Source organism: Schistocerca cancellata, chromosome 9 (assembly GCF_023864275.1).
Source record: "Schistocerca cancellata isolate TAMUIC-IGC-003103 chromosome 9, iqSchCanc2.1, whole genome shotgun sequence".
In the NCBI taxonomy this organism is placed as follows: domain Eukaryota; kingdom Metazoa; phylum Arthropoda; class Insecta; order Orthoptera; family Acrididae; genus Schistocerca; species Schistocerca cancellata.
In genome coordinates, this window is record NC_064634.1 from 428,501,987 (window position 1) to 428,523,240 (window position 21,254).

General features: G+C 42.2%; 1 protein-coding gene across 1 annotated transcript in view; it reads right to left on the bottom strand.

Moving 5' to 3' along the window:
* The window catches only part of LOC126101466 (putative ammonium transporter sll0108), a 103,363-nt gene that overhangs the window by 56,251 nt on the left and 25,858 nt on the right, over positions 1-21,254 (bottom strand). The window contains exon 4 of the mRNA XM_049912117.1: positions 1,806-2,052. Within this exon, the coding sequence (XP_049768074.1) occupies positions 1,806-2,052 (247 nt within the window). The remainder of the gene's footprint in view (positions 1-1,805; positions 2,053-21,254) is intronic.

A 21,254-nucleotide genomic window follows, 5' to 3' on the forward strand; every position in this document is an offset into this window, starting at 1 on the left:
CCATCGGAATCATGAACTGTTACTTGACGATACAATGAAGCGGAGGGCATTTGCGGTGTGGGTGTTTCAAAAGATGGCGGAAGATGACGATTGGTTGAGTAACGTGTTGTGGTCCGACGAAGCTCATTTCACGCTCCCAGGGTCTGTCAACGCCCACAACTGCAGAATTTGGGCTACCGAAAATCCTAGAACTGTCGTAGGAACTCCATTGCACGACGAGAAAGTCACGGTATGGGTTGGATTTACCACATCTACCGTTATCGGCTCCTTTTTTCTTTGAGGAAAGGCGTGATTCTGGTTTTGTAACTGCTACCGTGACGGGTGAGAGGTACGCCGATCTTTTACAGAATCGCATCATCCCCAGCCTGGATGATAAACACCTGCTGGAACGTACGATGTTTATGCATGATGGCGCTCCACCCCATATTGCTAGACGCGTGAAAGATCTACTGCGCGCGTCGTTTGGTGATGATCGTGTGCTCAGCCGCCACTTTCATCATGCTTGGGCTCCCAGGTCCCCAGACCTGAGTCCGTGCGATTATTGGCTTTGGGGTTACCTGAGGTCGCAAGTGTATTGTGATTGACCAACATCTCTAGGGATGCTGAAAGACAACATCCGACGCCAATGCGTCACCATAACTCCGGACATGCTTTACAGTGCAGTTCAAAACATTATTCTTCAACTACAGCTATTGTTGAGGAATGATGGTGGACATATTGAGCACTTCCTGTAAAAAACATCATCTTTGCTTTGTCTTACTTTGTGATGCTAATTATTGCTATTCTGATCAAATGAAGCGCCATCTGTCGGACATTTTTTGAACTTTTGTATTTTTTTGGTTCTAATAAAACCCCATGTCATTTCAAGCATGTGTGTCAATTTGTACCTCTCTATCTACATTATTCCGTGGTTTATTCAGTTTTCAAATTTATACTGACTTTTTGATCATCCGGTATTTTGGTGTAGGCTTGATGGTCAGTGAGCAAAACTTGTTGACTCTTAATGTCTACAATTGTATTTATCGTATGTATTAATATTTAATGTGTCTGTGGTGTCACCACCAGACACCACACTTGCTAGGTGGTAGATTTTAAATCGGCCGCGGTCCGTTACTATACGTCGGACCCGCGTGTCACCACTATCAGTGATTGCAGATCGAGCGCCACCACACGGCAGGTCTAGAGAGACTTCCTAGCACTCGCCCCAGTTGTACAACCGACTTTGCTAGCGATGGTTCACTGACAAAATACGCTCTCATTTGCCGAGTCGATAGTTAGCATAGCCTTCAGCTACGTCATTTGCTACGACCTAGCAAGGCGCCATTACCAGTTACTATTGATGCTGTAAAACATGTACCGTCAAGAGCGATGTTCACCATTTATGGATTAAAGTTAAGTATTCCACAGCTACGTCCTTTTTTGCTAGTCTAATTTCCTTGTCCTGTTGCAGACCTCACGCCAGCCTGCGTGAGGTAAAACGCGTGCCTTTCGGCTTCCTCTAGTACCCGGTGTTGGCTCTCCTGCCAACCCACAACAGTGTCATTCAAGCTATTCAAGTATAACGATGTAAAAAAGTGATATCTGTTTCACTGTGCACTATACAAGTTACACAGTGAAACATTTGCAGCATCTTTTTTTTTCAAATTGTATGTTAATGTATTAATTAGTGGTCAAATTGTTTTTGTTTTCTTCCATAACGTGGGCAACGAACTGTCCTTTTAAATAAATGCAGACAGCTGTAAGAACTAATTTCTTCAAAGTCATCAAAAACATAGTTTTTGTTTCACTGTATATTCCCCTACTACTTGTGCTACGTGAATAAGACGCCCCTGGCTTGCTGGGCTGCCTTACGTATCGGAGTGGGCGCGCGTGGCAGCAGAGGGCGGCGGCCCCTATGGCGATCAGCACGAGCCCGGCGGCGGCGGCGGCGGGGTCTCCGGCAACCACGGACCTGGGGTCCAGCTCCTTCAGCTTCATCACCCGCCGCCCCAGCACCAGCAGAATCGCGAACGCCGCGACGGCGCCCACCGCGTGCACCACGCAGCTGCCGCCCTGCAAACACCGTGTCACCACCCTCACCAACACACGTACTCGAACAACACCTCACCTTTAAGGCATAAAATCGTGACCCTCGCTGCTATGAAAACTGCTAGAGGTGTCGCAAAAAACTTGAGCCGTGAACAGAAACGCATTTTCGTCCACAGTGCCGGGAAAGTTTATTCCTTTGTTCAGAAAGGAGGGCTGCCTCAGGCCGTCGGCACACGGACCGTGCATTCGAACGCTGAGCGTTGAGCGTGCCGAATTTCTGACCTCATAGTGTGGATAAAGCACGTTGCGTACTCTGTCTCTTGGACGTGAATTTTTGGCAGCATTAGCGGAGGCGGAAAAAACCTACAGTTATTTCCAGCAGAATCGAGCAGCTGGCCATACAGCTGACCGAACCTTGGAGCACATTTATACAGCCTTCACGCCTGACGCAGTTGTCATCAGAAGTCAGCCTAGTCGCGGCATTAGCCGGCCACCCAGGTTACCTGATATGTCAGTGTACGATTACTTTGTGGGGGGAGCATTCAAGTCTAATGTGTATCGTAACAACCCTCACAGTCTTCAAGAACTACAGGAAAAGATTCCGGATGAGACTGCAGCGATTCCAGCAGTCCAGCTTCGATCCGCCTTCAGTAACTTGCTGACCAGGGCAAAAAGTTCCAAGAGATGAATGGCGGTCACTTTGAACATCTGCTGTAATCAGAGTACTACTGTCCGCCCCCGGCAGCTGAGTGGTCGCCGGCACGGTAGCTCAGCGTGTTCGGTCAGAGGGCTGCGTGCTCTCTGTAATAAAAATAAAAAAAAAAAAAAAAACTGAATCAAAGAATCAACGATGAACTTGAACGGCTGTCTTGTGACGTCCGCCCAGACCAAACGCAAAGAACAATATCGAACAAAATGAATTAAAAAAAAAAGTGGTCAGCGCGGCGGAATGCCAGACCAAGTGGCCCGGGTTCGATTCCCGGCTGGAGCCGGAGATTTTCTCCGCTCAGCGACTGGGTGTTGTGTTGTCCTCATCTACATTTCATCCCCATCGTCGGCGCACAAGACGCCCAATGTGGCGTCGAATGCAATAAGACTTGCCCTCGGCGTTCGAACTTCCCCGAATGGGGAACTCCCGGCACACAATGTCGTACGCTCATTTCCATTTCAAGGTAGTACCGTATTTTCTTTCCTTTGTCGTGTTTCTTTGTACCCCGGAACTCTGACCTCCGGCTACTTTTATTTGGCCCACCCTGTGTAATTGAGGATCTCTCGAAAACACGCTCTTATTAGAATGATTTGTTGTAATAAAATGAGAGAAAACGTGATATTGGTGGCTAAACTATTACAGTAACTTGTTATAAAAAATATGCTGTTTCAAGGCACCAAAAACGCTTTTTTGTTGGTAAAACTCGTTGTAATTAAGCGTAAGTCGATAACACATCTACCCGTTATAGCTTTCAGTAAATGCTAAGGTGCAAGGCGTGGTTGTAACTTAATCACGATCGGTGTAGTGTAATGACTAAAGATGCGGAACTGCAAGGTAACAGGTGACGCATTACTGGATCCAAACAATTTTTTTTAACCATCTCGTTTTCTAAATGATTGTGACGCTTTCTAATTAATTTAATAGAAGTGTCTCCTATAACGTTCGATGTTGTGTAAGTATAAGTGCGCTCTTTCTGAGGTGTGTTTGCTCGGTTGCCTTATTCTACAAGACAGTTTGCACTACTTGCAGTAAGACGTTTTGAAATTTCTTGTTCAAAGTTTAGTATTTCACATGTTGTACGGATTTTGCTGCTGAATAGGAACAGTGATGAGGTAGGAATGACCTTAGGATTTTACTAAAAACTGAGAACGATGAAATAATTTTTATCTTAGGTTGGAGAAGTACTGTAAATTTGTATCCCACTGTCTATAAAGGAACCTTTATAAGCCTTATTGAACGTATATGGCATTTCCTTTTTGGTTTATAATACGTCCATGAATGTTGAAGCAGCTATTTATGTGTAGAATAGACATAACAACATGACTAGCACATGGACAAGAGAGGAAATGTTCGTTTTAATAGAGCTATCGAAGGCATTTTACGCCCGTTCATTTTGTAAACAGTGTGATATGCGAGCCAGAAACAGACGACAACTGCCGCTTGTGCGCGCTGCGATCGCGCTTACCAGGTTCACATTCAAGTACCGTATGCACAGGTCGCATCGCTTCTAACAAGGGAACCTCCCCATCGCACCCCCCTCAGATTTAGTTATAAGTTGGCACAGTGGATAGGCCTTGAAAAACTGAACACAAATCAATCGAGAAAACAGGAAGAAGTTGTATGGAATTATGAAAAAATAAGCAAAATATACAAACTGAGTTGTCTATGCGCAAGATAGGCAACATCTAGTATAGTCTGAGCTCAATAGTGCCGTGGTCCCGTGGTTAGCGTGAGAAGTTGCGGATCGAAAGGTCAACGGTTCAAGTCCGCCTTCGAGTTAAAATTTTAATTTCTTATTTTTGCAAAGTTATGATCTGTCCGTTCGTTCATTGAAATCTCTGTTCACTGTAATAAGTTTAGTGTCTGTGTTTTGCGACCGCACCGCAAAACCGTCCGATTAGTAGACGAAAGGACGTGCGTCTCCAATGGGAACCGAAAGCATTTGATCGCAAGGTCATAGGTCAACCGATTCCTCCACAGGAAAACACGTCTGATATATTCTATACGACACTGGTGAAGGCATGTGCGTCACATGACAGGAATATGTTGTCGACCCACCTAACTTGTACACTTGGCAAATGGGTAAAAAGATTCTTCTACCTTGCCCGATTTAGGTTTTCTTGTGGATGTGATAATCACTCCCAAAAAAGTGATGAAAAAATAAGAGTTTGTCACATAAACTGAAAATAAAATATTAAACTTTTCACTGGAGGCAGGACTCGAACCAAGGACCTCTCGTTCCGCAGCTGCTCACGCTAACCACGGGACCACTGCGCTCCTGAGAGCGCGCCATCCTTGATGTTGCCTACCTTGCGTATGGATTACTTAAATTGTATATTTTACTTATTTTTTCATAGTTCCACACAACTTCTTCCTGTTTTCTCGATTGATCTGTGTTCAGTTTTTCAAGGCCTATCCACTGTGGCAACTTATAACTAAATCTGAGGGGGGTGCGATGGGGAGGTTCCCTTGTAAGCATTCAGCAGCGCGTTAAGCTCTGCACGCTCTACGTTAGCGCCAGAAAGCAAGGTCTGTGTACGGATGCCTTAAGTTCACTGCTGTTTGGCGACCTGCGCGCTCCGAGCGTTCTCGTTGCTATATCTTTCCTCTATAGCACGACACTGCAGTCTTCGTGCACCGTACTTGCAACAGAAGTTGTTTACAACAGACACATTTCATTACATGCGGTGCCATTAGGTTTATGTCGGAAAAGTAAAACGAGGAAGCAAATATCTTATTGATAAACATCCTTGAGAGGATAGGAGAAACCGATAGCTATATCAATCGGTAAATAAACATAATAAGGAATCATACGAGATCGTGTTGGAGAATAATGCCTCCGAATTTTTCCTCTGAGAACTCTTAAGGCTCTCTAAATAAAAGAAACGTTGTTAACATTCTTTGGTCTTCAGTTTTGTATACTTGCAGTGCTCTGCTGCTAGAGGGCTCCGAGTTGTAGTGTGTAACGTGGAGCCGGCCGGGGTGGCCGAGCGGTTCTAGGCGCTACAGTCTGGAACCGCGCGACCGCTACAATCGCAGGTTCGAATCCCGCCTCGGGCATGGATGTGTGTGATGTCCTTAGGTTAGTTAGGTTTAAGTGGTTCTAAGTTCTAGGGGACTGATGACCTTAGAAGTTAAGTCCCATAGTGCTCAGAGCCATTTTGTAACGTGGCGGTGTAAAACGTGTCTATGTCGATACCTGAAAAACAGAGTGCTGTAATTGAGTTTCGAATTCAAAGAGTGCGTCCACACATGAAACACGGTCTCGTTCAGCATGACACTGCCAGACCACACATGAATGCCGCGGTGTCTGGAACAATTCGATGTCTTGGGTTCACCGTCATAAATCATCGTCCATGCAGTTGTAACTTGGTCCCAACCGATTTTGGTCTGTTTCCAAAATTTAAAGAACAGCTTTGAGGACTTCACTATGATATTGATGAAACGGTCCAAGCAAAGCTGAGATTATGGTTCTGTCAAGAAAGTCAACCATTCTACACTGACTGTTTCAACAAACTGATCTTTCGATGGGAGAAATGTGTTCGTCGTCAGGGTGGCTATATGTTGAGGGACAAATATGTGGACACGAAGAACAAATTTTAATAACATTTGTTTTATTTAAAAAGTATTAAAATTTTGACATCAAATGTTCGATGTTGCTTTTCGCCACGCCCTGATAGTTATAAGTACTTCCCATGAGTTTCACTACCTTAAGAAACTGAAAGGGGAAGGACAAGAGAATTTCATATTTAACTAATATTGACAAACAGTTTGTCAGGGGACTGATACTATTTCCCCATAACAAACCTCCCTTATTTTACGTTCCCAGTGTCGCACTGAGCAAAGTAGTTCACAACACTACGCTTTTTACCCTTTTCTTTGTTTTGTTTTATGAGATTTCTTTCTGGCAGCACGTGATTGGACGTCTTTTACTTAGATGGATCCTGTGCTTATACGACGATTCTTTTCGATACTTTGAGAAACTACCCGCTTTCCACGAGCATATTTATCAAATTATTGGCCATACTGCCATAAATTATTAATGCGATCGTTTGTAGACTCTCTAGCTATGCTAGGTGTGTGTATCTCTGTAGGCTTCAGCTGTCGAGCTGCACTACCCTACAGTGGCCGTTGACAACGAAAGCCCACGCTACTACCGCAGTCCCTTCCCCTACCACTCTGTCTGTACAGCACGAGCGAAGTTACTTTGTGCGAACTCTACCATTTGATAGCTGAAGCAACACTAGAACTCCAAGCAGTGAGAAAGCAGACCGGATACTAAAATCTCATACGACCCAGAAAATGGTTCAAATGGCTCTGAGCACTATGGGACTCAACATCTTAGGTCATAAGTCCCCTAGAACTTAGAACTACTTAAACCTAACTAACCTAAGGACATCACACACACCCATGCCCGAGGCAGGATTCGAACCTGCGACCGTAGCAGTCCCGCGGTTCGACCCAGAAAATGTTTTTTCATAATTTTTCTATGCTATTTACAAAATAGTTGTCATGTTATCGGCTACAAAGTGTTGGTATAGTATTAAAAGACATGAATGATAACAAATTAACCATAGATGAAGCTAAAAGTCAAATGTCGTAAGTCACATTATTATTAAGAAAAAAATACTTGTGAAGCTGAATCTAATAGTAACCTACTTCGACACTGACTGTAAAAAACACAACTTTATTATCCCTATGACATATGAGGTAGTTCCAGTTAATAGCAGAAATGTATTGAAGGGTTCATTATAATAGGGTGATTACATTGCAGCACATGTAAGTGCAATGATCTCAAGAATTACTTTGTTTCTGTAAAACCAAGATGTGATAAGATAAAATTGTTGACCCAAATCACGTTCCGCAGATCTAATACAATAACTGAGTCCCTTGGTAAAATTATGCTAACGGTTACGATAAAGAGATTTGTAAAAATTAAATTACAATGACAAAGAAAGTATGTGTGTAGAAAGACAAACGTCATTATAAAAGTTGCGAGCGGTAAAGTGAGAATGACTTAAAACAGTACACATGCCAAAGTAATGGAATTCAGGTACACACATCAATAGTTTTGCATCACCTCGCTTCCGAGAGTTCCGGAACCTGTACAGAAAAATGGAATAGAGCTCAACATCAACATCATTTTCGCCCTTTTTATTGCTCATGAAAACCACATATTGCATGTTGTACCACCATAAAGTGAGACCTTCAGCGGTGGTGGTCCAGATTGCTATACACAACGGTACCTCTCATACTCGGTAGCACTTCCTCTTGTATTGATGCATGCCTGCATTCGTCGTGGCATACTATCCACAAGTTCATCAAGGCACTGTTGATCCAGATTGTCCACTTCTCAACGGCGATTCGGCGTAGATCCCACAGAATGGACGGTGGGTCACGTCGTCCATAAACAGCTCTTTTCAATCTACCCCAGACATGTTCGATAGGGTTCATGTCTGGAGAACGTGCTGGCCACTCTAGTCGAGCGATGTCGTTATCCTGAAATTAAGATGTCGACGGTGGTGGCGAGAATTGTAGTCTGTGCAGACGAATGCCTCGCCAATGTGCTGCCGATATGGTTTCACTATCGGTCGGAGGATAGCATTCACTTATCGTACAGCCATTACAGTGCCTTACATGACGACGGCCCCACATAATGCCACCCCAAAACAACAGTGAATCTCCACCTTGCTGCACTCGCTTGACAATGTGTCTAAGGCGTTCAGCCTGACCGGGTTGCCTCCAAACACGTCTCCAACGATAGTCTGGTTGAAGGCGTATGCGACACTCATCGGTGGAGAGAACGTGATGCCAATCCTGAGCGGTCCATTCGGCATGTTACTGGGCCCATCGGGACTGAAGTTGCGCATCATGCAGCCTATTGCTCACAGTTTGAGTCGTTAACACGACGTCCTGTGCCTGCACTAACAGCATTACTGAACAAGGTGGCGTAGCTGTCAGCGTTCCTCCGAGCCGTAACCTGTAGGTAGCGGTCGTCCACTGCAGTTGCAGCCCTTGGGCGGCTTCAGCGTAGCATGTCATCGACAACCTAACTCTCTCCTCCATGTCCGAACAACATCGCTTTGGTTCACTCCGGGACACCTGGACACTTCCCTTGTTGAGAGCCCTTCCTGGCACAAAGTAATAATGCGGACGCGATCGAACCGCGGTATTGATCGTCTAGGCATGGTTGAACTACAGACATCACGAGTCATGTACCTCCTTCCGGGTGGAATAACTGATCGGCTGTCGGACCCCCTCCGTCTAATATGTGCTGCTCATGCATGGTTGTTTACATCTTACAACGGGTTAGTGACATCTCTGAACAGTCAAAGGAACTGCGTCTAACACAGTCAATATCAATCTTCATGAGTTCTGGGAACCGGGGTGATGCAAAACTTTTTCTGATGTATCTAGAAAAATACAGAACCCATTTAATTCTGTGATTGTCAGTGACTCGAAGTACGTGTCAAGACAATAATGAGATTATACCTTTAATCGCATAAAATAATATGTTAAAACGAAGGAAGTAACACCAGAGTGACGTAATTACTGTGATGAATGTTTATGTTGTTATATGTTAAAAAGCAGGAGAAACGTGTCGACAATGTCATAAGTTACATATGTCATATCAACACAAATGATACAGACAAAAATGCACCACCGAATTGTTTGTTTCTAAGGTAGTGGATGAACGGATAGTTTGGTTTCGTGGCTGATCAAACAGCTAAAATTGGATAAAATCGCATCGGAAGAGATCTGATGATATGGTGGATGAGTAGCTGAAGTATTCTTGGCCTAACGTGGAGCTTCCCAAGAAACATTCATGAGCGTTGATTTGCTTTGAACGAAGAGATGGATACCTGGGTAGAATCATGGTTCCATAGGCAACCGCAAACATTTTTCCATGAAGGTATTGACTGTTGTGTATCCCTTTGGATAAATGCATCAACAGTTAAGGGGAATAATTTTCAAATGATAAACAGTTTACTTACTTTTTTCTATCTGTCCTGTTTTCACTTGACTGCCTTTAATATTAGACTGCGACGACACTTCTTCGTCGGAGGTTATATTTCTAGTTGATCTTCGTTCCGTTACCGCCACTTAACTTATATCTATAAAAATGACATATTTATGTACATTGTACATATATTTGGAGCATTTGGAAGATTAAACTGGTCGAGTGTGACGTACCGTTACTGTAACAGCAAGTGCACGTGCTGGCTGAAGGCTTTCCATACGCAGTGGGCTAAGTGGCTCGATCGGTCGCTGGCAGTCATTGAATGTACTGGTGTACTGGCTGTGGAAGGGTGCAGGGCCCGCCTTGTTTAACTGTGGCCTATGTAAGGAGATAGTGAACTCGACGAGTATCTTTCTGAACATTTGTCCACAACATTTATGTGTTCTCGGAAACATTCCTGTGGCTGCGTGAGTTGCTTGGCTCCTTGTTTCAGCAAGCTTAGGCCAGGTTCATCACAGATATTGTGTGCCGTCCTTGTGTGACAGCGCAAATCCGAGAACTGGAATATTCTGTAGTCTTGTTTGCCGCTTAAGGTTTCACGAGTGAAATAGTTTATTTTTATGTTTCAAAATCATTTAATTTTTACGATTTATGTCGTGAATTCTATTGACTAACATTGTCAGATCCCTACCCAAGATTTTAAGATTGTGTTGTTGAAGTTCTGAGATCTGAGGGTCTTTGCTAGCCAATTACTTTAACCCTGCTGTTCTGTTCGGGTCTATATGACCCGAAACGAATATGAACGTTATTTTACATTATGTAAATACCAATATATATTTATGAAACTTTGTGACTTTGTCTGAAAATGGATGAGCAGCATGTGTTTTAAAAGGTTTTAAAAAAGTTTAAGAAGTTTGGGCTTCAACTGTAATAGTTGCATATGTAATGTTCGGGTCATAATGACCCGACACAAATATGTTTAGTGTAACTCGTATTTATTTCTAAAATCTGGAAATGGCGAAAATTATTTTTGTTGTGTTGTGTGGGAATAGTGACTGCATCATTCCAACTTACTCTCAACAATCACCTAAAGCTCCATGCGTTCACAACAATGGGCTTGTTTGTTGCTTTCCCCAGGAAATAATAATTGGCAGTTCTCAATAATTGGAATGCTTTGTTTCTGCCCAGTTTGACTTGTGACACCATGGCGATGAGACCATTGAATGATCGTGAGTTGGAAGAAATAGTAAATGCCTCACCAGATGAAGGATCACTTTCTGAGTTTGAAGATCACATCAGCAATGCATCTGAAAGCGAGTGTTCCGATGACAGTTACGACAGTCCACAGCCCATACAAAATAGTGTAGAGACTTTTCTTTCTAAAAATGGGAATATAGAATGGCAGTTGCATCCACCAGCACAACATGGTCGCCTACCAGCTTCGAACATCATCAAGAGTACCCCAGGAGTTACCAGGTATGCAGTCAGCAGAATATCTGATGTAAAATGTTCATTTGAAGCAGTATTTCACACAGCGCTTCAAAATGAAATAATAGAGATGACAAATATTGAAGGGCAGCGAGTTTATGGTGAACAGTGGACAGATATTGATGGTTCTGTTTTCCATGCATACTTAGGACTCTTACTCCTAGCGGGTGTATATCGATCTCATGGGGAGTCTACAAAAAGTTTGTGGGATAAAGATACTGGGCGAAACATATTTCGAGCAACCATGTCTCATGAAACATTCTGTAAGATATCACGTGTCCTGCGATTTGACAAGAAATCTACTAGAGAGGAAAGACGACGTACTGACAAACTTGCCGCAATTCGTAGTATTTGGGAGAAGTGGGTAGAGGTCCTTCCTCAACTGTATAATCCAGGAGAAAATGTTACTGTTGACGAGCAGTTAGTAGCATTTAGAGGTCGCTGTCCATTCAAGCAGTATATCCCAAGTAAACCGGCAAAATATGGGATCAAAATATGGACCATGTGTGACAGCAAAACTTCATACGTACTGAAAGCCCAAATTTATACAGGAAAGGTGAGTGGAGCGGCACCAGAAAGAAATCAGGGAATGAGGGTGGTATCTGATCTCACTTCTGAGTTACGTGGTCAGAATATCACGTGTGACAACTTTTTTACGTCGTACAATTTGGGGCAGCTGCTTCTGAAAAGGAAATTGACTATGTTGGGAACTATACGGAAAAATAAGCCGGAGCTTCCACACAAAATGACCAACAAGGAGGTACACAGCTCTTCATTTTACTTCACAAATGACACTACTGTGGTTAATTATATTCCTAAGAGACACAAGAATGTTGTACTTATGAGCACTCTCCACCATGATGCGGAAATCAGTGACAGGGCTGATAAGAAGCCAAAAATGATTTTGGACTATAATTCAACCAAAGGTGCTGTAGACACGCTTGATCAGTTATTAGGTACATATACATGCAAACGAAAAAGTAATAGGTGGCCAATGATAGTTTTCTACAATATTCTTGATGTTTCTGCTTATAATGCATACGTTTTGTGGATTTCGGTTGACCCTAATTGGAATGCAAGCAAATTGACTAGAAGGAGAATATTCTTGGAGGAACTTGGAAAGTCACTGATAAAAGAACATATTGCATCAAGAACGCATTTCCCAAGAACAGAAGATTCTTTGAGAATGGTCACAAGCATCCAAAACCCGAATGATGTGGGTGGTGTGTCAGAATCGGTAACAACAAGAAAATCTACAAAACGTGCACGCTGTAAGTTCTGTCCATCAAGTAATGACAATAAAACAAACATGGTGTGTGGAAAATGTAGTAAACATATTTGCAAGAAACATGTAACCTACTTGTGTCCACAGTGCAAGCAGTAAGAAAAGAACTGTAGTATTTTATAAGATGATTGTATTGAAAATTCTGTTGTTTCAAATTTATGTGAATACTTGTGCCTAAACTACAATCAGTAAGAAGAGAGGATTCTAAAGTTGTAGTGCTTTCTATGTTGGAATGTAATAAAAAAACTGTAGTGTGTTCTGTACTGTAGTGTGCTCTAAGATGAATATCTGTAATGACAACTGTCTGTTGTTAGAAAATGTCAATACTTACGTCTAAACTGTCAACAATAAGAATAGAAGTATGGAAAAACTGTAGTGCTTTCTAAGTTGAATGCCTGTAATGGAAACTGTCTGTTGTTTCAAATTTATGTGCATATTTAAATGAAAAATATCCCTCAATAAAGTTGTATGCATTGTTATTATTATTATTATTACCATTATTATTATTATTATTATTATTATTATTATTACTAACAAGGTACTGGAATAGAACAACAATGTCGATAGCTAAAACTGTACCAAAATTTATGTTTCTAAAGCATTTTGATATGTCGGGTCATATTGACCCGAACAGTATATATGTCAAGTAAAAGTGAACAGAACAGCAGGGTTAACTTAAACTTCTTTATGGCTTTCACAAAGTTCTTGGATCATTACATGCAACTAGCTGTCCTTTTTAAACAGGAGATAACATCTACATCTGCATCTACATCTGTGTCTACATCTACATCATACTCCGCAACCCACCTAATGGTGTGTGGAGGAGGGTACTTTCGGTACCACTATCTGATCCCTCCAACCCTGTTTCAATTCTTTTTATTAACCTGATTTAAGGTCACTTTCTTCTTTCTATTGGTTTAACTGTTACATTGTAAAACTCTTCTAGTTTTTCTGGCGATTTTTATTTTCTTAAAATAGCTCTGGTTCTCACTAAAAATCTAATCTAACGAGCGCCTTTCTAGACGTTCTATTATGATCAGTGGCTGCGTGAATTTAGATGGAAGTTATGTAGAGCCTTCGGTACCTTCAGTACCTTCAGTACTGAAACTGGTGCTGGCTTCTTGGTTATTTTAAAGGAACTGGCTGGTTCTTTCACCACCTTTGTTTTGTTGTATATTTTTGAGTAATCTGTGTTATTTGGTTGTTCAATAAATCAGTGCAGTCCTAACTAAGGACAATTTTTCAGTCTTATGTGAATGATGTTTATTTAGTCGCCTGGCGCTTCCAGTCCCAACCTTCGCTCCCTAATACTCAATAAGAAAACTATAACAAAGATTTAGAGAAAGCACTTACTTTGATTCAAAAAGGAGTTCATTACTGAGGAGCACAAAATATCAATAATTGAGGAGCAACCTTCAAACAGCTTAGATATTAAGAAACTACAGTTTAAGAGAAGCCTGAGGGTTTTAGTAAACGTCAATTACAACTATCACATAGACGAAATGGTTGGCTGTATTATACGCAGCACATACACAATGTGGTCAAAAGTATCCGGACACCTGGCTGAAAGCGACTTACAATTTCGTGGCGCCCTCCATCGGTAATGCTGGAATTCAGTATTGTGTTGGCCGACCCTTAGCCTTGATGACAGCTTCCACTTTCGCAGGCACACGTTCAGTCAGGTGCTGGAAGGTTTCTTGGGGAATGGCGGCCCATTCTTCAAGGACTGCTGCACTGAGGAGAGGTATCCATGTCGGTCGGTGAGGCCTGGCACGAAGTTGGCGTTTGAAAACATCCCAAAGGTGTTCTATAGAATTCAGGTCAGGACTCTGTGCAGGCCAGTCCATTACATGGATGTTACTGTCGTGTAACCACTCCGTCACGTGCCGTGCACTGTGAACAGGTGATCGATCGTGTTGAAAATGCAATCGCCATCCCCGAATTGCTCTTCAACAGTGGGAAGCAAGAAGGCGCTTAAAATATCAATGTAGGTCTGTGCTGTGATAGTACCACGCAAAACAATAGGGGATGGAAGCCCCCTCGGTGAAAAACACGACCACACCATAACACCACCGCCTCCGAATTTTACTGTTGGCACTAGACATGCTTCCAGATGACTTTCATCGAGCATTCGCCATACCCACACTCTGCCATCGGATCGCCACATTGTCTACCGTGATTCGCCACTCCACACAACGTGTTTTCACTGTCCAATCATTTAATGTTTACGCTCCTTACACCAAGCGAGGCGTCATTTGGCATTTACCGGCGTGATGTGTGGCTTATGAGCAGCCACTTTACCAAGAAATTCAAGTTTTATCACCTCCCGCGTAACTGTCATAGCACTTGCTGTGGATCCTGATGCAGTTTGGAATTCATGTGTGATGGTCTGGACAGAAGTCTGCGTATTACACATTACGACCCTGTTCAACTGTCGGCAGTCTCTTCACTCTCACATTGGAAACAGTGGACCTTGGAATGTTTGGAGTGTGGAAATCTCGCGTACAGACGAATGACACAAGTGACACCCAAATCACCTGAGCAAGTTCGAAGTTCCGCGGAGCGCCCCATTCTGCTCTCTGACGATGTCTACTGATTACTGAGGGCGCTGATAGGGAGCAGCACCTGGCAGCAGGTGGCAGCACAATGCACCTAATATGGAAAACGCATGTTTTTGGGGGTATCCGGGTACTTTTGATCACACAGCGTATCTGGTGTACGTCCGATGGTTAATCTGGTGTCTTTTATCTGATGTTTCTGAAGATACATTAAGTTTTATTTTTGTGATGTGTAGATGGAGGCATCCCGAAACGAACTGCTAATGAGATTCTTCATACAATGGAAAATGTTTCTTCGTCCTCATTTGAAAGGAAATGTAGCATTGATAATAATTTTTGACGCCAATTCAATGGAGCAATACCAGGTCGGTCCGGTGCGCAGACACTTACTGTCTGTGAAAGAGAAACACGAAGAATAGTCAGTTCTTCCAGTAATGATTTGGTTCAGCTGTCTGCGAGTGTAATTGTGTGGGCGGCACGGCACACATACTCAATCGCTCCTGAAAACATTGATTATTCTTTGGATTCTATTGTTTCCACAAATAAATATCTTTCAACTGAAGCTGAAAAATCTGTATTGATTGCGGAAATGAAACTACAATTTAGAAAACATTTCGTCTATTTATACTGTGAATTAATGCGAAGTTTCTCATTGTAGCTGGACGTAGTACGAAACGTCTCAGGAGCATTTTCTATCATGAATTACTCCACTTAGACGCCAAAGACGCAAAATAAGAAAAAATTGAAAATACCCTTAGAAAGGCTAGAGAAATGGCATCCTATAACTTTCAATTCTGACATCTGACACGTTATTAATATTTTCATATAATATTGGTGATGTAATACTTTTGAGTTCTATGCCCGGAAAAGTATTAATTATGATCACATATATTAACTTCGTAAACTGTTTACTTTTATGTTTGGAGACCATAGCCTCGAAATATTTTTGTCATTTTGTTATATATAATCTAAATGTTTATGAAATTATTTAATTAATTTCTAAATGAAAATGTTTAAACATTTTTTACATATTTCACTTCCCTTGGGAACACTACTAAGAATCTGTGGAATGATAATTGTATCCAAACGTATCAGTTTCAGTTTGAACCAAACCTAGAAAAATTATTGTGTTATTCCAACCAACTTTCCAGCTAATGACTGTCTTATTTAATTAACATTCTCGTATAGCGCAAGGTGTGGAAAGTCTGAATATAGGATACATTTCTTTTATATCCATCAATGATCACAAAACGTTATGGTCCTTAAAATACCGATTTCGGTTAACGAAGACCATATTCAGATCTGCAGCAAAACGTGGGAAAACAAATACAACTAGTGGACAGTTTCCTTCTTAAAATAATAAAAATCCCAGAATGAAAAGTATAACTTCCATAGGTCGAAACATGCGCGTAAAATACGACGAGGCATACCTGTTTTGCAACATGTCATATGAGTAATATAATAAATTCACAGTGTATTTCTTGACAAGAAATACATACAAAATCAGCTTAGCTACCAAGCATATATTTAAAATACGGTGTACGAAAGGACACAGTGCGAGCAGAGTCATGCTCTTAAGAAAATAAACTGAAGTACAGTAACCATAAAATATGTTTGTGGCACAGGCAATTTAGATGCCGCTACTGTAGGTTTATTCATATTCGTTAATTTTATCGTTGTACAAAATGAAAAACAATGGGATTACAATGGACAACATCTATAATGAGTTCAGAAGCGGTCTATGTTATTACATGGATAAAATTAAAACAAGAATAAAGTGAAATTTTGAAATTATTGAAAATGAAGAGAGACAGTGTTTCTGAGATACTTTTTCGTTGATTTTAGATAAGAATATGGTAATATAAATGGTTCAAATGGCTCTGAGCACTATGCGACTTAACTTCTAAGGTCATCAGTCCCCTAACTAACCTAAGGACATCACACACATCCATGCCCGAGGCAGGATTCGAACCTGCGACCGTAGCGGTCGCGTGGTTCCAGACTGTAGCGCCTAGAACCGCTCGGCCACCCCGGCCGGCGAATATGATAATATAGAAGAGAATTGCACCTTATGAGCCAACCATAGGGTTACCCATTGTATTTTACTGCATTTTGCACATTTATAAGCGAATATGAGTCATCTTGCAACAGCGACGTCTAACGTGCTTATGACACAAACATGTGTGACTACTGTACCTCGATTTATTTTGAAGAGGATCGTTGTTAACAGTATAATTCTAACGGCATTGTGGCCTTGTTTACATTATATTTTAAATATGTTCTACGAATATAAGCTGATTATGTGGTATTTCTGGCGATGTCACTGTGGCTTCATTATTTTACTCATAGAACATGTTATAAAACAGCTATGCCTCTTCATATCTTAAGCGCACGTTTTCACATCTATGAAAGTTATACTTTTCATTCTGGCATATTTTATTATTTAAGATGTAAACCCTCCACTAGTTTAATTTGTTTTCCCATGTTTTCCTGCAGATCTGAAAACGGTCATCGTTGACTGAAACTGGTGGTTTAAGCATCAAAAACTGATGTGATCATTGATGGAAAGAAAACAAATTTATTCTACTCTTCCTGGGTCACTGGTTTAATCCGCGACTATGTCGCAGCTTGTGAAAAATTTAGATGTAGAGGTAATACTAGAACTTTATGAACTGCGTGCACTAGATTGACTATGAAGCAATTTATATCGCAAGGTGTACAGTAAAGATAATGTACACTGCTGTTGGAAAATGTGAAACGACAAGACCGTGAGATGTGATCACAACAAAATTTATTTCACTGGTTAGGAATATGACACCCCACAAATGATTATGTTTACCGATCGGTACGCGCACTGTGACTGTCGAAATTCAGTGCTGAGTAGCGCCACCATGTGCTGAGTAGCGCCTGCAGATGCTTCTGGGGAATAATTTGCCACGCGGTTTGTAGGCACGACCATAAAGCATCAACTGTGGCTGCAGGAGGAACTGGAAGAACAAGTTGCTAACCGACCATACCTTAGGTATGTTCAATGGAAGCCGGCCGCTGTGGCCGAGCGGTTCTAGGCGTTTCAGTCCGGAACCGCGCTGCTGTCACGGTCGCAGGTTCGAATCCTGCCTCCGGCATGGATGTGTGTGATGTCCTTAGGTTAGTTAGGTTTAAGTAGTTCTAAGTTCTAGGGGACTGGTGACCTCAGAAGTTAAGTCCCATAGTGCTCAGAGCCATTTGAACCATTTTTTGTTGTCATGCTGGAATGTGGCTTGTGGAACGGCCCGCGGGAAGGCAAGTGCGTCGAACTGTAAAACTTCTCTGGCGTAGCCGTTGCTGTTCAGATTGCCCTCAGGACGTAGTAGGCGAAATCGCATTTACAGCCAATGGCTCCCCAAATCATCACACTTGGCGTTTATCTACTATGCTGCTCAGCAATAGTCTGTCCGACTGAGATCACCACGGCGGCGTCGAACACGTATCGGCTACCACTGTAGGACAAGTTGAATTGGGGCCCGTCCGAAAATCATTAAATGCTGTCACTCAGCATGTCAGTTCAAAAATGGTTCAAATGGCTCTGAGCACTATGGGACTTAACTGCTGAGGTCATTAGTCCCCTAGAACTTAGAACTACCTAAACCTAACTAACCTAAGGACATCACACACATCCATGCCCGAGGCAGGATTCAAACCTGCGGCTCCAGACTGTAGCGCCTAGAGCCGCTCGGCCACTCCGGCTCAGCATGCCAGTGTCGGGTGTTCATGTGCCAGTTTCAGTCTATGGTGTTGGTGTTTTCTGGTAAATGGAAACCGATGCAACGGCATGCGTGCCGCCAGTCCAGCCAGCAAAAGAGGGCGTCGAACAGTCGACGTAGACATGCCCTCACCCAGTGCAGTGTTCGAACGCGGAACTAACTTTGTGGACGATGCTGATCAGTCCATTACGGCCAGGCGAATAAGTTGGCGGTCATCTCTCGCTGTGATCATGTTTTGTCGTCCAATGCTCTGTCAGCACTGTTTGCGACCCTCTTCTCTCCGCTGGTTCCACATATGGTTCACTGTTGAAGCAGCGTGTCCTGTACGACCCGCAGTGTCACACAACGAGAGACCCGCCTCCAGGACACCAATCATTCGACCCCGTTCAAACACACTCACATGCCGATGTAACAACCTATGATGTCGGAAGTCACAGCGGCCCTTGGTTGCGCGTATGACGGCTCGGCCCCGACTAAGCGTTGCGTGATACTGACCTGTTCGGTCACAAAAACAGGGCTTCCGAGCACACACCATCTCTCTGTCCTTTAAATAAATTGCTATGGTTTCACTGTTCTACCTGTCCTCTTATTGCGGAGTGTTGCAGACCACTGCTTCCGTGTGATTAGCTTTTCACAAACAGTAGTCTATTTATAAAAGTTGTAAAACTCTATAGGCTTCTGTGTGATTTAAATGAGTTATGATTTCCTTAACACAATTCCCATTATTAAGTAGTATGTACGTCTCCGTAGCTGAGTGGTTTGCGTGGCTGGCTGTCATGCGCAACACCCATGTTCAATTCCCAGTACGGCCAGGGATTTTTACTTGCTGGTAGGACTGAAACAGTGACCACTCAGCCTCGTGATTCCACCTGAGGAGGTGTGTCAATGAGGAGTAGCAGCTTTAAGATCTACAAAACCCACAAGGGCAGGGAGAACTTTGTGTTGAACCGACGCCTCTCCATGTCGCATCCAAATAACTGTTGACTGATAGATGAAACGGCAGTCGGTCGGTCCAGATTGGCCAAATTGGCGGGACTTTCATCTTTCCTCTCCACTATTATACTTGTTTCTAATGTAGATTATTCCGTTACTTCGTGTTAATGTTCGAAAATATCAATAGTTGTGGGTACTAGTGGCCATTTAATCGGGGGGCAATGGCAGTCAATGTCCTCCCCAGCCACCATTACCATTACGTGACAAATCTCTTCTGTCTTTTTCCAGATTCCTAGAAAGTGCATTAGGACTACCGATAAAACTAGGAGTTAAATTAGGGCAGTTACAGTACAAATTTTTTCAAGGTTTACTGAACAGTCTCTATCATTTGTAAGTGTATCGTACTTAGGGTTTTGAAGTGAACGAGATCCAACCTATCAACCCACAAAAATTTACTGACGATGACTTCTTGGTGGAGACGATGTTCCAATAGTCAACACACCTACCAGGCACCACTGATGATTTTGTTAACGCCCTGTATAGGCTTGATAATGAAACACTAACAACTGTTTCAGATCTTGACCATTTTCACGTTACCTAGTTCGCAGCCTCAGTTAACATTCTAATGCAATAGTTCGTCGTTTTAACATCCGCATGCAGTACCAATAGAAGCAGTTGCACTGTTACCTGATCTCTGCACTTGGGCAAATAAAGTAACTTCCAAAGGGCCAAGCGCTAAGCAGTACTCACAGCTGTTCGTATCGACACTAATGAAAAACCAAAATTGAAAAACAGCAAAGAAAAGAAAAAAAAATGTAAAACCTGAAGCTAATTCAAAGAAACCAGACAATCATAAAGTAGAGGAATCAGTAACAAAACCAAAAAGAGAAGACAAAGAAATTGTTTGACTAAGATTATAGCGATTCCAATGAAGGAGAACTAAAATGGATACAATGGGAACTACACAGCCAACCAGTTGCACGTCAAAACTTTATTCAAATCTTTACCTGGGTTTCGACAGATATAGACCTGCCTTCTTTAGAAGTAGTGATAACACGTGCTACATATTGATCCTTATAAATGCTATGGCATAGCCATAAGGCTTAGTCAACAGTAAAAATAAGCCATGTGCCTAGAAAAAACACAAACTATTTGTATATGTATGATGCACGTCTTCCTTCAATTATACACGGATTATTTTTACCTTTGACTAGGCCTTATGACTTCGTATCTCTCTTCACACTACATGTAACACATGTTATTACTTCCTTGGGGGAAGACAGGTTCAATATCTGTTGAAATCTACGTAAAGGTTTCAACAGACTTTCGTCATGTAAGTGGTTGGCTGCATGATTCCCACTGTATCCATAATTCTATAGTTGCTGACTGTTGCCATGTTCAAGATGTGAGAGGAGTAGTCTTTCACAAGGAATCTGAAAATGAAGACTTAGAAGAAAAGGAAGACGTCCGTTTTTACTAAGAACAGTTTGGAATGTATGAAATGCTTAGGTTTTGGTGTTCTTTTTGTTGAATATGGGCTCATTTAACA